The 17596-nt window shown below is 40.9% G+C and overlaps 1 protein-coding gene across 3 annotated transcripts in view; it reads right to left on the bottom strand.

The window, feature by feature from the left end:
- Positions 1–17596, bottom strand: part of RASGRP3 (RAS guanyl releasing protein 3) — a 94476-nt gene that overhangs the window by 33367 nt on the left and 43513 nt on the right. For all 3 annotated transcript variants that reach the window (XM_074989708.1, XM_074989710.1, XM_074989709.1), the window contains exons 3-9: positions 16719–16821; positions 14677–14739; positions 12774–12905; positions 10710–10857; positions 8280–8453; positions 7695–7811; positions 7086–7361 (exon numbers count right to left, since the gene is read on the bottom strand). In XM_074989708.1, coding sequence (XP_074845809.1) covers positions 7086–7361; positions 7695–7811; positions 8280–8453; positions 10710–10857; positions 12774–12905; positions 14677–14739; positions 16719–16821 — 1013 coding nt within the window. The remainder of the gene's footprint in view (positions 1–7085; positions 7362–7694; positions 7812–8279; positions 8454–10709; positions 10858–12773; positions 12906–14676; positions 14740–16718; positions 16822–17596) is intronic.

Here is a 17596-nt window from a genome sequence, read left to right as displayed (position 1 = left end):
AATTTAATAAATTCAACTTTATTTCATACTGTAGATGTACAGCTCACATTACACTCTCTGTTGTGAAGTCCTAAGACTTTTTTTTTAAGGGAGGGGCAGTGGCAGTTTTCCACTTCTGTGTTCCTGTTTCTACTACCTTTTCCTCCTCTTCCTCCCTAGTAGACTCAGACCTGCAGGACTCAGCAGAGGAGCCATGTAATAAGACCAATGCTGCTAACTGCTCCAGTCTAGTGATGGCTACCAAAGAGAGTACAGCACTGTCTCCCAGCCAGTGTTTGTGAACAGTAATGATCGGGGTTGTGGGGGAGAATCTAGCGTCAGAAGAAGGTGCACTATTGCTGCTGCTCTGTGGAGATAATGCCATGTTGTAACGAAGGAGGAAGTGTCAACGCTCAGAGGAGACTGAAGACGCCAGAATCATTAGCATAGGCCTTGCCCCATGAGATACACAGCCACATGCATGCCGAAGGAGAAGCTCCTTCCTTCTATCGTCCATCAGAGACCTTAAATCCATCCCCAACCAATCCAGTCACTTCAACTCATGTCTCCAGTTCCTGTTCTGCTGACTATGAATATCATGGGCACCCCCTGTTCATGTGGCCTTAGATTTTCATGTACCCAAATGAGAGCCTTCTCCCTCAGCTCCATTCCCAGACCCTCCTGGAGAAGTATAGTCAACTCAATAGTCCCCCAGGCTAGTAGATTCACTGTGCAAGTGAGAAACAGGGCACAGATGTAGAAAAAAAGGGAGCAAATGCTTGCGAGTTACTTCAGCAGCTTTCAGCTAGCTCTAAAATTAATGATTTATCATATACATTGTCTTACCCCCCTGCACTGCAGTGTAAAGGAAGGATATCATCAATGCTCAATAGCTTGGATTATCTAAGAGGCAGGAAACAACAGTACCTATTTCCTGTGATCAGGTCTCTGTAGTAATAGATGCTAGAACCATGGTGTCCAATACGTTTGCCACTCACCACATGTGAGAAACAGGACACTGCAGTGTGGCGATTCCGGCTCTGGCACCGCATGCGTCTCTTGAAGCCTTTAAATGCAGCTCCTCCTACAGCTGCACACAGGGAGCGTCATCTGCCAGTTTCATGCATGTGCCCCACCGCTTGGCGGGAAAAGCACATGGCAGCAACAGCAGCAGCCCCGGCAGTGGCTATGGCTCCTGCGACAGCTCTGGCACCAGCAGCGGCTCTGGCAGCCCTGGCAGTAGTTCCAGACTTGGCAGCCCTAGTGGTGGCTCCAGCCCTGGTGGCCCCAGCAGTGGGCTGGGCTCCAGCAGTGGCTCTGGTGAGTTGCTGGCATTGATTGAGAATGGGGCAGGGCAGGGCTTAGGATGCCTGGCTCTGGGGAGGGGCATTTATTTAGATGGGGGGCTGGGAGGAAGGGGAAGGATATTCATTTAAAGCTGGGGGTGGGGACTGTATTGAATATGGAAGGAAGACAACCACAAGTGTGGCGATCTTTGAATTCCTATTGGATACCACTGTGCTAGAGTAATTCTGATATGAGTTGAAGTTATCATCTACCTTGCAACCCTCAGTTTAATCTGGGCTGTGTTAAAAGAGTTGAAGAGGTTCTGTTTTCCGAATTATCTTTGACTAAAGATTTATGAGGAACAGATACTCTGAAAAAGAGCAGTGCAAATGGCTTCATACGAACAAGTGCTAATTAAATTTCAAAATCATCTCTCAGCAATCAGCTTCATATGGGGAGAACTTCAGTGGATACATTAAAAACAACAAATAATAGATAAAATTTTCACAAGGCTTAAGTCACTTAGGAGCTTCACGTCTCAATGAAAATGGGACTTAGGTTCTTGTGTAAAATTTTAGCCATTGTTCACGTTGGACAAATAGGGCACTTGAAAGATGTTGGAATTCATTTTTCTTTATATTATTCTCTTTTATATATAATTTCCAAACCATTTATAATACACCCAGCTATACACACACACAACATTCATTAGGCTCATACACTCCAGTTGAAGAGTCTTCCCCTCCTTCAGCGTCAGTAATTTGATAGCGCCTTCTAAGCCTGGCTTGTCCTTACTGGTGGGGATGCAGAATTTGTCCCACAGATAATACGTGTATTGTGCTGTTACTGGTAGGGAGCCAAGGTGGGTGAGGAAATATCTTTTACTGGACCAGCTTCTTTTTGTGAGACAAGCATTCAAGCGACACAGAACTATTTTATGTGACTGTTGTAATAAGTTTTGTTCATGTAGTTGTATGTACATCTAAATGTTCTGCTCATATAAACAGGCAAAACTTCATCAAAACCAGCAATATTTAGTAGCTCAGGTTGCAAAGGACAGAGTTAGTAGTTTGAAATTTGTGGGGTTTGTCCTGTTCCCTTTGAAGCCAAGAGAAGATTTTCCATTTGGAGATCAGGTAGCAAGGGAGGATGTAAGTTTGGGGAGGGAGATTGTACCAATATTGCATGTAGCAATTTTTATCATTAATATTTAATTGTGCCCACTTACTTCCTTAGAGACTTGGCCTTTAATATGCAGATATGTTTAATTTAATAAACTTAACATGCAAGTACATCGTAGACTAAATATTATCTAGTCATGAATAATTTTAAAGGCTGGGATTAGTTACTCAATACATTAAATACTAGTAAATAATTTAAGGCTATGCAATTACTGTGTAATTCCAAATACATCATCCAGATTAGTTTCACAGTGTTTCAGTGAAAGATAAGCAAAACTTCTGTGGAAAAATGTACACCATGATTCCCTTTTGCACAGAAAGTAGCTCTTAATTTTAATGTAATTATCACTCTCATTCTATTTATAAATCATTTTGAAAAATAAAGAGGCATAAATTAGTTTTCTGATCTGTAAACGAAACTTCAGTGAGGAAGAATTTATGAGGGTGACCGACTTTCCATTAGATTTTTAGGTATTTGTTGCTCAGCTTCACTAGACTAAAAATGATGGGGACTTTCCAGTTATTTGCATAGTCTCTGAACAGGTTAGTTAAGTAGCAGTTAGTTAAGTAACTGTGAAAGTTAAAAATAGAGAGAAAACAAAAAAACTGGTATAAAATATGATTGGCATATATGACTGGTATGCTATTGAAGTAAATATGTGGTAGGTTAGCAAAGTAACTTTGCATTAGCTACAGTCCTTTTAAGGAGTTCAACAGTTGCCTACAGCCAGATGTTCATTCGCATTATGAGAGTAAAGGGAATGTAAAGTCACATCAACATTGGAGAAATTGTGCAGCAGGTATTACTAGCCCAACATTAACTTAAGCTTTCCCTCAATCCTTCCAAAATGATCTTTTCCTAATAATGCTCTTGGGGGAAGAGGGAAAGGGGGAAGGGAGAACAATATTGTTCTTAGCACTAGTCTTCCTCTGTGTAAAGCCTTTCCTAGAACCGTTCTCAATTTTGCTGCTGCCTGGCTACCAGGATTAGTTTTCAAGACATTTTATACAAATCTCCTCTAAATTTGGTTCAGTGAGGCAATGGGAGACTAGGGGCATAGTTGCCCTGCAGTTTAAATTAAGGGAATGTGCGGATAGCAGTGTGAACCAAAATTTCATGCAGTATTTCCTTTGTGTGGAAATTGGGGGTGCAAACTTAGAAGTCCTTAGTTTGTACTGATGGAGTAGTATTCAAAGAGGATTACATCTGTGAGAACTAGGGACCTTTATGTTTGGAGTGTACAGTGCAACACTTTGGTGTACACTGCTACTTATCCCAAATGAGCCAAACTGCAGGACCCCGTGTACACCTCCGAAACTTGTGTAGTTCAGTTGTCAAATAGTCAGAGGTGAAGGCAGCATAGCACAGGCCAACAGTGTAAGATTCTTTCAAGTGAGGTTAGGCCACTTCCCTTTTAATTTACACTTTGTTCTCGCCTCAGTTTTTACATCATGCCCAGCTTGATTTCCTTGCACGTTAGTAAGAACACATAAAAGACTCTAATTTACACATCACCTCTGACTTTAGCCCTTAGCAGTGCAAGCTGTTTCTCATTTCCTCACACTCTCCTATGCCACATGAACACAGGGGAAAGTGTGACACGTACCAGTAGAGCAAGACACACTTTGACATTTTAGTTACCACACAGCTTTTCGTTTTCGTCTTGAACTAGCAACTGACATTGTAGCTCCCAGTATGTTTGTTTATATATTGAAATGCGTAAGGGTCAAGATCTGAAAAAGCGGGATCCTAACTTTATGTTTTATGCACCTAAAATAAGAGGCGTGACCTTTAAAAGTGCTCGGCACTCAGCAACTACCACTGAAATCAGGATGAGCATTAGATCTCAAATGTATGGTCTAAACAGTTTTAGATACACTAGGTTAGATTATGGAATTTAGACTAAATTCTTGGGCTCAATGCAGGAGTAAGAGGATGAAATCTTCTCTTATAGGGAAGGTCAGAATAGATTGTTTAATTGTACCTTCCAAACTTAAGTCTATGAACCTCAGCAAGTGCTGTACTCTGCTAGTTTCATAGAATTCCTTTCCCTTGCCCCTCACTGAGATACCCATGAGCTAAACTGTCTAACTAACAACCATTCACTCAACGATTAACGTGTCAAATAATTGAAGCCCAGATTGTTGGCAGCTGAATGCAGTGAGGGAATGCTTGGCTTGATAAAGACTTCCAATACCTTATGGTATTGCAGTCATTTTATATGCTGATATTTAAGCCTGGTGGTACAAAAAGTTTCTGAAGAGAACACAGAGTGGGAAAATGGCGCCAGTACATAACAAGCAAGATGATTACCTGATTCACAGTCAGATGCACAACACTATCCCCATTGATTGCCTTCATAAGGGAAATAGCTTCTCTAGGCAAATTAAAGAGTAGAAGGAAGTTGACAGTGAGGGGATGGCTACACTGCAGCCGTAACGCAAAACAACCTGTGCAATCTGCATTGAGCAGTTTGCGCAAGTTATTTTGATTTACCTTATTTCGAACTCGGTGCCATTCAAATGGCTCAGAAGTTCAAAATAAGGGGCTATTTTGAGGTTTCTGCTACCCCTTTCACGACGAGGGGCAATGGAAATGGAATACTGAACTCAGAATAACCCTGCTGTTTCAAGCACGGTGTTTAGCCCTGGGGTTGCTATTTCAGGATATATTTGTACCCCAAAATAGCAACAGTAGTGTGGCCATAGCCTAAGACAGAAAAGGCAGCAATAGACTGACTACAACATTGTCCTTCTGTGCAGTGGAAACCAAGTACAACATTTATTAGTGAGGGAGGAAGAATACAATGGATGATCTCATCACATTTTAGCAGGAGTCAACTATATTTAGTATGCAATTCTTTCCAGATTTTGGCAGCAAATTTTAACTTTTCTCTCTCCACATGATCCAAAAATTCTCACTGATTTATTGACTAGATTATTTCAGAAATATTTTAGCTAGCATATGACTTTACAAGAGTAGAATAATAGATTTTTATGCAGATGCTATCAGTTTATCTTAGTTATTTTTAGGGTGCCAGTCAAAATAGTATCTAGAGGTTGAAAAAATGTTCACATTATGACTGTAAGAAGGGTTTACAATTCCTAACTTTACTGAAGACTATAGCAAAGGTTACAATGGGGCCAGGGTTTCACCCAAGGAGTTTTAGGATACATTGAGCTATCTGTTCTAATAAAGTTTTAAAAGCTGATGAGATACCACCACATTAAAGTAATACACTCAGTAAACAAAAAAGCAAGTGAAGTAACAATTAATCATTACCCCACAACCAGAGTTTAGGGATCTAACATTTCAATAGGTAACATTGCTCAATTACAAAGTCAACATAATGGGCCATTTTTAGCTGTGGTGTAACTGAAGTCAATAGAGTTACAAGAAGAGACAAATCTGACCCAATATCATAAAGTGAAAAGTACTCATCTCTTACTCAGTTATGAGTCCAGGGTGTAGTTTAAAAAAGTAAAAGAAAAATGGGATACAGCTTTTTGAAGGTGACTAACAAATGAGGAAAAGGATTAAACCTCCCCTTCCAAAAAGTAGTAAAGAAGCAATGGAATCATAAGAATACAAGTGGACAAAACTATGATTCTGATCCTGCAAAGTCCTGGGAGGGGTTAAGGCTCCTCAGACCCCAGTGAAGTCAAGATCAGGCCCTCTATGAGAACAGACCACAGTAGACCAGGCAAATGATACATTAGGTGATACTTCACAGCATTTGCTCTTGCTTTTCATACTCAGCTTTCTGTTTCTTTAGCTTTTCTCTCTAAAGGTCCACTTCCTTATATTTAGGTTTGAAAGAATATGTAGACATGAAAATGCAGAGCAGATGTGTGTATATATTTGCAAACAAGAAAATCCCCCTCCCCCATAAACTGAAGATTAAATTAAAAAGGTATATTTTAATACAGAAATTAGAGTGGGAATCTCTGTGGACTGTCTGCAGAGTCATACAAGGGCTGTTTGTTTGTTTTACACCTTTGGTTTGGACACTGTGTAAAATGCCAGTGGATGTGTAACAACTGAAAATGGTTAGAACCTCCTTTTTACATCTCACAGCATCTCATCTACAGAGTAGGAAGCTTGTCAGTTCAGTTGTCTGGTCTATCTTGTAGGTCAGGGGTCAGCAACCCCCAGCAGGTGTACCAAGAGTAGCACGCAGGCTGATTTTTATCGGCACGTGACGACGGAGCTCAGCCCGAGCCCCAAGCAGCTGGGAGCGTGCTCAAACCCATGCTGCCTGTGGATTAACAAAAGAGCAGCTAATGTTACCAACCACCATCTAAATGGTAAAACTTTGTATCTTGATTTATTTATTAATGAAGCTGTTGTAAGTCGGACTATTAGTGACTTTAGGAAGCATCACTGGCAGTCAGACCATATCTAGAGTTTAAAAGGTCAAATTTCGGCATCCGCCTTGGAAAGGTTGCTGACCCCTTTTCTAGGTTCATCTAACCAAGACTATATCTAGTCAAAGTCTTCAGTGACCTTATCCATATTTTACTTAGACTAGTTTCTATTTTGTATATTTATCTTCACTTTTATTTAAAGAAAACACACTAAGAGTGCTGTTGTGTAAATCCTGACAAGAGGTGATTCAGAACCTTCATGACACTTACTGTTAGCAGATTAATTAAATCCATGTTAGGCTCTAGATGATGGGTAGCAGTCTGCAGGGAAACCAGTTCATTCAAGGTAATGGATAGCTGCTGCATTTTCACTATGTTTACTTTATTCTCATCTATCCAGTCTGGAAAGATGACATGAACGGCTATCAAGTCTTTCAAGTGAACTCCTAATATGGGGATTTTGAAGCCAACACAGTCAGCAAAAGCTTTGCGGTAGTTGCAGTAGTTTCCATTGGAGGAGACCAGTTCTGTCATCTCATTCCAATCCTATAAACAGCCATACAAGCAAGACTGTAAGACCATTCATAACATTTGTTTGATTTATTCTAACTGAGTGCAGCTTAAGCAAGTCTCATCAGAATGCTGAATATGTTCATTTTTCCCTACCATAGTCGCCCAAATCCAAGCTCCCCACAATCTAACAGTTTTCTATCAAGAGCAATCTGACCAGCCTTTCTTCTAGGCTGCCCTAGTCCAACGGCTCAAATGCTCCATGTCTTATACCTCTGTCTTGTAATACCCATTACTCACTAGAGATAATACACAGAAAAGTCCAATATTTCTATTTTGGGTCCCTTCATGTTAGAGACACTCTTGTACCTTTGTAACATCGGAAGAGAGATGAGAGTGAGTTTCTTTGAGACGAGAAATAGAGCTGTGGCTTAGGCCTCCCACAACTGCCATCAGTGTGTTAAAGTTCTGAAGATGAAGCAGTTTCTGCAGTGGAATTAAACATATCAGCAAAAAGACTGAGGGCATCTGTATGATATTGACTACTGTTGCACCCATACTAATGCATATAAAGTAATCTACAGCTGAAATGCAATGGAAATTTGACAGAAATATGAATTAAATCATAGTACATCATAATAACCTAGCATAGTATCTCTGATTTCCTGTAGAGTAGGACAACATAAGAACATCCAGCTGAATAATTTCCAGAATGTCATTTTGAATACAAGAAGCCAAAAATGAGAACAGTAGTGAGAAGTTACTGTTAATTTTTCATATCTAAGAGCAGCTGTTTAACATTTTGATCTACATTTAGCTCAATGAATAAACTATGGCAGAATCAGCATTCAGCAAGAAAGCAGCTTACATGCATATCTGGTAAATTAGTTTTTGGTAGCATCAGTTTCTATTACTTCATTCTAGCAGATAAAAACAATCAAAGATTAGTCTTACCTGTGCAACATTGATAAATTTTGTAATTACTTCTGCCCTTTGCTGGGGCGTTGGCTTGCTAAGAACCATCAGCTGGACCCACTTAGAGATACCGTTAAATAATGCAATTGATCTCTCTAGGGTGGGGTTGTTTTCCAAGCAGCCATGAATCACATAGCTTTGGTAATCTGTAAACTAGCCAAGGAAAGATTTACATTAAGGAGTGTATAGAGTCAAAATTATATTTAAGACACTTTTAAAAAGTCCCTCTAGTTAGAAAGAGGCTACCAGTTTTATTTGTTATTTCTTTAAGGTATGTTAAATTAATTTTTACGAGGAACTTCTAAAACATATTCTCCTCTCTTTTCATATACAATCAGAAATGCAGCAACAGACATTGTGAACATGAATTTATCACCATCAGGGAAACAAGACTACAAGGAATGCAGCAGGAAGGAAAGCTACTTTGTGGAGGTCAGAAAGCGTAGGGATAAAATAAAAACTGCAAAAAGCCAAGCAGAGGTGAACCTTGCAGAAAGAATTCAAACCAATAGTCAAAATTTCTCTAGCTGTTTAAATAAAAAGAAAGCAAGAAAAGAAGCTGTTCTATGGCTAAGCACAAAGGATTGGATACATACAGTAGACCCTGATTTATGCAGAGGTTGTGTTCTTGCGCAACCCTGTGTAACTCAAATTTCACATTACTCGGGGGAGCCAGGAAACCGACCAGCTCAGAAGTGCTGATGAGTTTCCCTGCTCCCATCAGTGGTGGGCAGCCCGGAGCCAGGTACCAAATCCCCACCACCCTGAGTCATGTTAAATCGAGATACTCACAACTTGAGTGCCTGTATCTCAGGGTTTTTCTGTATTAAAGATAATCTAGCATAGATCTGAATCTAAACCAGTAATGTTCAACCTTTCTAAAGTACTGTACCCTTTTCAGGAGTCTGATTTCTCTTGGGTTGCCACCCCCTCCCCCCCAAGTTTCACTTCACTTAAAAACCACTTGTTCCAGATGGATGACTCTGATCATGAGTGGTCATCATGTCTGAGTTTTCCTCAGTTTCCACTTCCACAGATGTCCCTCTCCTCCAATCATCAGCTCCAAGGAGACTTTTTACATCTGGCTTTGTAGCAGGCATTACTAGCTTTCAGCAGAAGACACCTTTAGTTCCATTTTGCCTGGCTCCTTGTGAACTAAATCATCTTGCTGTAGGATGTAATCTTTTTTTGAAATTTAGTAGAATGTCAGACATTATTATGATCTGTGGGATGAGCTGGCAACAGCTGCACTCCCAGTGTAACACACTTATGTGTATATTATTAGTTTAAGCATTGGGATCCAAGATTTTGTTTTGTGTGGGGGATGGATTAGAGCAAATGTAGGGGTAAAATTTTGGGCCTGCTAATTCTAATGGTGTCCTTTAAAAGTACTGTGCTGGAAAGTCATCCATAAACATTGCAGTCCGTTAACCAGGAACTGACAAAGCAGGAAAACTGCAATTTTTTTTTAAGAACTAGGAAGTCGAACAATGGCTCCCTTCATCCTCTCTTTTATGCAACATGGAGGAAAAATCAAGTCACTTAGTGGATGAGCACATTTATGAATCATTAAATCAGCATAATATGTGGATACCTTTTATATTATTTATATCAAGATAATAAACAGTTGCCCTCAAAATAGGGAATCTCCACTTCACAACAACTGAAAAGTTGGTTGATGTTGGAGAGAAGTGAGTCCCTTCAACACACATAAATTCCAAGATGTCTCTGAATCAGAGGTGGAAGACTAGAGACAACTACAACTTCTGGAGGAAAGCACTGGAACAGGCAAAATTCAAATCTGCTATTAATTATGGTAGGATGATCATCAGACTGGAATTATTCTCATAATGGATTACCTACGGCAGAAGCCTATTGACAATACAAATAAAAGGGAGCTTAGAAGACATGGGGCTCTCCTGGGAATCAAGGAGAAGGAAATGAAGCAGTAGAATGAAAGAATAAGCTTCAGAAGGTGATGTAATTGGGAAGGGGTTTCAGATAAGCTCCAGGCTTCATCTGAATCAAAGTCTTTAAATTTCATCCTATTGATTTCAGACTGGTTGTCCCATTAAGGTAATGTTGAATTCTGATCCTATTCAAAGCCATTCTTCCCACCTTAGTGTCAGTTGCAAACTTTATAAACATATTTTTAGCATTCTTGTTAATGAAAATACTAAATAGTATTTCAGTTGTTAATGAAAATACTGAACAGTAACCCAGGACAGAGCCCTTCAGGAGCCCAGTTGATTCATCCTTCCAGGATTTATAAATAATAATTCATAAACAATGAAATGGGAAAAAATGTAAAAGTGTTATATATATTAAAGCAGGCAAACTCTCTGTGTTTCAACATGTAGCTCTGGTCCCATTATAACGGAATAAAACAAGAAGTTGTAGGCATCTTACAGCAATCCTTCTAAAAGATTTATGCTCCAGAAAAGTGAGGTGTTCAGCTAATTCAATGGGTTCCAGATGGTCAAACAATAGGCAGGCTTTTCCCTTCTTGGAAGTTTTTTTCCTCTGCGTGACTCTTCTCATCCAGTCATAGGAGGGACTACAGCAGAAAACAGGGTACAATCAGTATATTTTATCCATGCAAATACTCATTTGGACTGCATACAGGATCAAGTTACCAAGGGGCAGATCAAGAATTCCCTGAATTGTGACTTGCAGCATATTGCGAACACTCAGAATAGAAAAAAATCCTCTTCCAGGTGATAAGAATTTAATGGATACTGTCTGAACTGGCTGTAGAGTTATATATCTGGCACACATAAACAATTTTTTCTTCTGTGGTACACTGTATCAACTAATTCGATAGGAACTAATGGCTACATATCAAAGAAAAACCCTCTATGATCAACTTCAAACCAAAAAATTTCCTTGGTAATGTCAAATGTGTGGGGTGTGTTTGTGGAAGACCACAAGCCCTGAAAAATAGAACAAAAGAAGAAAGGGCTTCTGAGAGCTCCATATGACAGCTAGGAGATTACTTTCCTCTGCCTACACACACAACTGAGTTTCACACATACTCAACGTTTAGTGAACTTTTGTTTGCATGTGTGTTTTGCTGTCCCTCCAAAGCCTCATCCTTTATATTGGCTAATGCAGAGATTGGTAGAAGCATCAGTTTTTATTCTAGTCCATTGATGACATTTAGGAACAACCTTTCAAAAGCAAAGTGCTAGTACTAAGCCTCCTAACTTTTAGGTGCACATGGGAGTTAGTTAGGTGGCTAAATCCTAGAGTGGGTGAAGAACTAGAATTTCCATTTTGCGGGAAATGCCGAGATTTTGACTTTGATTTTGTTTCAAATTAGAATAAAATCTCATATCTGAAAATTTCTTGCAAAAGAAAACATTCAAGTTTTGTTGCATATGAATTCAGAACACGTCTATTTATTTTCATTTAATTTTTTGAAATGGTTTATAAAAATGTTACTAGCAGTATCACATCACTAGTTTATAACCTTATCAAATATTGCACTTGAAAATATCAATATGAAATTTTGGTCACAAGATCAATGTTTTTGCTGGATATTTTTGACCAGCTGTACCAAATCCAGGTGTGGCTTTAAAAATGTACTCCTCTGACTAGCGTAGTTACAGAAATAAGCCCAGGCCACACTATTTTGAACTGAATTTTTCTGACATGTATAAAAGTTTGGAATCAGGGTTTTTAGTCAGACCTATGTCTATGTATTTAAAAAGGTTTGGTGACATAGCCACCTAATTCCCATCAATATAAATGGAAGCGACACATTAAATAGATTGTTCATCCCTAACTCCAAGTGGGCTAAGACTGTATTCTAAGGACTGGTCTACAATAAAACTAAATCAACCTAACTGCATCATCCTAGCCTTCAGTGTAGAGGCAGCTAGCTTGACAAAACGATTCTATTGCAAAGGCGAATAAACTACAACATTGGAAACATCCTTCTGTTGATGTGGAAAGCACCTCCCTTATGGCACTAAAGGGGCACACCTGCAGCTCCAACGCTGTGCTTCTCTAGTGTCTATAGAGCAGACTTAGCCTAATGATTATAGGATCATCCAAAAAAAAGAAACTTATCTGTTCCAAGAGTCCACTGAAAACAGCTCAAAATTTCAATTATGAAATATCTGAAACAAACTAAAGAAACTGTAGAGCAAGAAATATTTGAACATCATTTTTAGAGAAAATTGAGAAAAGAGAAGGGTTAAAGAGGCAAAATTTGTTGAAGGCAAATGCATGTAACACTTTCCAGTCTACATTTTCCCAGAATGGTATTTGATGTTTTAGAACTTTATTTCTGTGTTGGAGAGAATGTCACCTTTTTGATAATTGCTTCCTAGTGCTTACCATACCATCCCTTTAACCCAAAATGGGATTCTTAATATCACATATTGTATTCAGTATAGAGGAAGGACTCTAGTGTTACAAAATATGGCAAGAAAGGTGCATGTGGAACCCAACAAATGGTATTCTTACATGCTGGAGATGTCTATAAGTTGGACATGTTCCTCATAACCAAGCTTGCTGGCTACGTCCCGGAACTCCTCAGTCAGACGAATCAAACCAAGGTCTAAATTAAATTCTGCTGGAAATTCCAAAATCCAGTACCTGAAATCATGGGAGAAAGCTTATCCAAAGATCTAAACATAACATTCAGTGGCTGCATAGATACATGCCATAATCACTCAGCCACATACATATGACAGTGGCGGGCAACTTGTGGCCCGCAAAGCCTCCCACCCCATGTGTCTTTCATATTCTGGGACACGGGAGTCCTGCAGTTCCTACTCTTCTCCTTCCTTCCCAGCACTTTTGGAATTTGTTGATTCATGATTCATCCTCACTTCTGGCCCTGCTCCCCGATCTGGAATGCCTCAAATCAGCTGTTCAACTCTGAGTGGGGGTGGCGGGGGAAGAGCAGAGGTGGTATGGAAATTGAACCAGCAGATTTGTGGCACTCCGAAAGTGCTGAATGGGTGTAGGAGAAGCAGGTAAGTGGAGGGCTACAGTGTCCTGAGATGAAAGAGGGCCACTCATTCAGACCAATTACTAATCATCTAAAGTCACATACGTACATGGTAAAAAAGCAGCCCCACCACTGGCTCTGCCAGGAACAGAACCTATATGTTTGATGAATTCTGGCATGCGTGATCCAACAAAGGACAATGACAGAGATGCAAAAGCCTCCGATTGTATACTCTCCCCACGTTGCCCCGGTCCCTGTAGTGGTATGCTGTGGGACTCTTTGGCAAGTAGGCACCTACACACCATCTGCCCCTTTCAAAATACACTCCACAGCTGGTGTAAGGCTTTGCCTGTATGGTTTATACTGAAAAGCTTTCCCAGAATGTGAATTTAGACAGATGTAGTTATGCCAGTAGAATACCCTGTGAGGATACACTTGCTCCAGGATGAATGGTCTGTTTTGGTTTAGCTTACGCCACATCTCCTCCCACAACAAGGGAAAGGGTCCTCTTACTGGATCACAAGCATCCACATTGAAATGGGCTACGGCAGTGTGGGGTTAGCCAGCATAGCTCTAGCTGTTTACATTCCCACTTTACTGCATATTGAAAAAAACCCAAACCAAGCAGTCATATGCAGAGAATGCATTACCAGATCAATGTTGGTATATGTCTGAAACTTCTACACAATAGACAAGGCAGCAGCTGCCAGACCTTCTCCTATTCCTATAGTTTGGGAACCTGGGGCAGCACTAAAGTTGCTGATGCGTCCTCGCTTATTTTACGGCATGTTTCATTGCACATAGGTGTGTCAACACAGCTTAGCTAACTCACATTAAACCCTCCATGAAGGCAAGGCAGCTCTATTTTTGAAACTCAGGTTAGCAGCTCAAGTTAAAAGCTGTCAGGAAGCTTGAGGCTGAACTTGAGCAGCTAGCCAAAGTTAAAAGTCAAGTTGCTTTGACTTCATTGCCATTTTAACTAGCTTTAACCCACTTTTTTGTTTGTTTGTGTTGCAAAGACATACCCTTGGTCTTGAATTATTCCAGTTCCTGTGAACTGAAACTAACAGTTCAGGGACATTCTAGATTATGCTATGATGCACCCCTCCCTCCACTTTTGCATGCTGGGCCAATCTAGTCTCAGTTATAAAGCTCAAAGAACAAATCCCTGTCAAACTGTAGCATGAGTTCTGTAAATTCTTTAGCTTGATACAGTGTAAGTGTTCAAAAACCTGAATAACCCCAGCTGAATAACTATGCTCTAAACAGCATTTCCCCATCACCATTCCTGTAAACTACTCCATGAGACAGCCTTAGTAGAGGTGGACTGACTTAGTTTAGGATTTTTTTATTATTTCTAAAATAACTACAGAGCTATAAAAAACAACTCTGTGAAAAAAATAGCATTTTTACCTCATGAAATAGCAGATTTTTAAGCGAAATTCACTGCAATGTTCCCCACTAGCATCTTTATAGGTAGATTAGTTAAAGAAAGCTTCATGATCATGGTTTCACTAATTTTTTTTACTCTGCAGCTGTCTTCTTCATTTAGAGAATTTTCTCTTTGGTACAGGATAAAGTGTTTTTGTATGTTATTCCTCCAAATTAAAATATGCCATATTATGAGATGAAGGCCACATCTACATGGGCATGTTCTGTCCACAAAACTGGGCTTTTGTTGACAAAACTCACCGAGTGTCTACAGGGCCAAAGTGCTCTGTAAAGAGTTTGTCAAAAAAAACTTTGCTGTACAATTGGCAGTGTTATACCTCTCCCCGATTAGTTAAAATGCTTCTGTCAACACTATTTTGTTGACAGAGTACTCATGTAGACAGTTCTGTTGACAGAGTGGGGTCGTCCATGGCGGCTAGCAGCGGGAGCTGGGAGATGCCCTCTCCACAGCAAGCAGGTCTCTATGGTCACTGTTTCCACACATGCTTAGGGTAACAGGGTTCCAGGAAGCCCCATGTAGGAAGCTGGGGGTGTGGCTGCAGGCTGGCAGCACGTGCTCAATCCCACACCCCAGCAGCCACTCCCCAGCCATTACAAACATGGCACAGGCTGCTTGGGACCACCCTGACACCTCCCAGGAGCCTTGCAATCTGTCCCAGGAGCCCACCTGGGGGACCCAGAAGGGGCCCTTTCCCAGTCTGGCACTGAGATTTGGGACCTGCTGGCTTTCCGGGCTGATGAGCCCCTTATCCTGGACCCCAGCGCCATGTGCTGGAATGCCCTGAGATGTGCATGTATAGCCGGAGCCCTGGTGTGTACAAAAATCAAGGAGCTGCGCCAGAGCTACATGTGGGCCAGGGATGCCTGGCAGTACTCAGGAGCAGGGGTGCCCTCCTGCCACCACTCCCAGGCCCTGTGCCAAGGAAGGTGTCCTTGCACATCCTGAAATTCTGGGTCCATTGCTGGTCCCCCCCCATTGCCCCATGAGCACATGGTCCTAGCAGTCGGTGCTGGTGGGGTACTGCCAGATCCGGGTGGGCATGCGAGGGGGCTCAAGCACTATGGCATCAAGGGGCAGCTCCACAGACGGCCTGTTGGGGGTATTCTCTCAGATGTGGTGGAAGCGCCTGATGATCAGTAGTGGCAGGGCCAACATGAGCTGGTACTCAGGCCAGGGCGAGCCCAGAGGCTTCTCTTGCATGGCAGAGGTGTGGAAAGACAAGGGTCTCTCTTAAATGGCAAGGGAGCCTGCAGCAGCTTTGCTTTCCCTCGAGAAGACAGGCAAGCCTTCACATGGGCAGGGAGCACGGGTCGGGGAGGACCCCCTTGGGGTGTGCAGGGTTGGTGCTCCAGGAAGGGCTTTCCCTCCATGCGCGCCTGCCCTCTGGGTCACGTGGATGGTTCTGTCGACAGAGCAGCTGGTGCGTGTGGCCGTTGTGTGTCAAAAGAGCGGCTCGCTGTTCCAAGCCACTTTTATGTGTGGACCTGATCTGTCGATAGAGGTACTCCCAAGGTTTGTCTGTTAACAGTGACCTCTGTCAACAGAAGCTGCTCCTGTAGACGTAGTGGTGGTAAAATACAGGGAACTATGGACACCATTTTCAGTTTGGAAATTTGCCTTTTGTCCTAGCAAAAACTTGTTTCCGGTATACACTATTTCTCAATTATCTTCTGGACAAAAAAATCTCCCACCAATACAAGCTAATCAAGGATATCAGTAGATACTGAATAATTACAGAGGAGATTTTCAAGAGACTGAACTGACAGGAAATCAAATCACAGAGAAAATCAATGGACATTAAATATCAAACTTTCATTTTCATATTTGTGTACAATTCAAAACTCATTCAAAGCACACTTCAGCAAACTCATATAGGACCTGATCCAAAGTCACTTGAAAGGCTCCCATTGATTTCAATGGGCACTGGACTAGATTTTACACACTATCACAGTTTATCTTCCACAGTGCCAATGCTACACTATATGGATCTTTGAAAGGATATATGGAGAGAAGTTTTCCTGCCAGTTCTGTGGAAGGCAGATACCATCGGTGCATTAAAAGAACCATTCTTGGCAAATGACTGGTGCCCAAATCTCCTTTATTATCTGTAAAATAGAAACACCATTTTAAGTCATATGATCTGCCTTATTCAGTGGTAGAGATCAGTCAATTTCCAGATATCTGTGATGTATTACCGCTCTTCAAGGAAGTCAGATCTATTAAAATGCAGAATTAAAATATATCCAGGGCACCGCCAATTAAAATACCTTCAGAAACACTGCTTAAAACAAGCAAATGCTTCTCTGGCACTGAGTCAGCAAATTCCAATGGCTGTAGCATATCAGTTTTTAAATAAGTGTAAAACAAAAGAGAATATATATTCCTTCCTTTCGCAAAATCTTTATTAAATATTACTGTAACAAGTGGCGTGGTAGCAATACTGGTGTTTTAACATGAACGCCTTCTTCAGATTCTTACAATGCACCCAAAACCAGAATTCTAGATTAGTAAAACATTACAATTAGAAGTTCAGCTGGCTGTAGCTAATTTTAAATGACCATCAGAAAATTCAGTTAATTCATTGATAACTACTGACCATGATGGCCAAATATCACACTCAAATGTGGGTGTACTGGGAGGAGCTAGCAGGGGAGTGAGTAGTGTTTTTCCAGCTACACAGATAATTTAATTAAGTACCAGAGTAAATTAGGCCACAGAGAAATAGGAAACACGCACGTTATGGACCTGAGTACGCAAAAGAGAAGTGTATGTATGTATTTGGCAGAAAGGGAAGGAGGAATGTTTATTCCAATATATAAGATGTAAATGGCCTTTGCTGTCTCTGGTTAAGTATACCGTACATGGGATTTGCACTCTTTT

This window comes from Carettochelys insculpta, chromosome 3, assembly GCF_033958435.1.
Source record: "Carettochelys insculpta isolate YL-2023 chromosome 3, ASM3395843v1, whole genome shotgun sequence".
Taxonomy (NCBI): Eukaryota; Metazoa; Chordata; order Testudines; family Carettochelyidae; genus Carettochelys; species Carettochelys insculpta.
The sequence above is the reverse complement of the archived record's forward strand: the minus strand, read 5'-3'. Positions and strand labels throughout refer to the sequence as shown.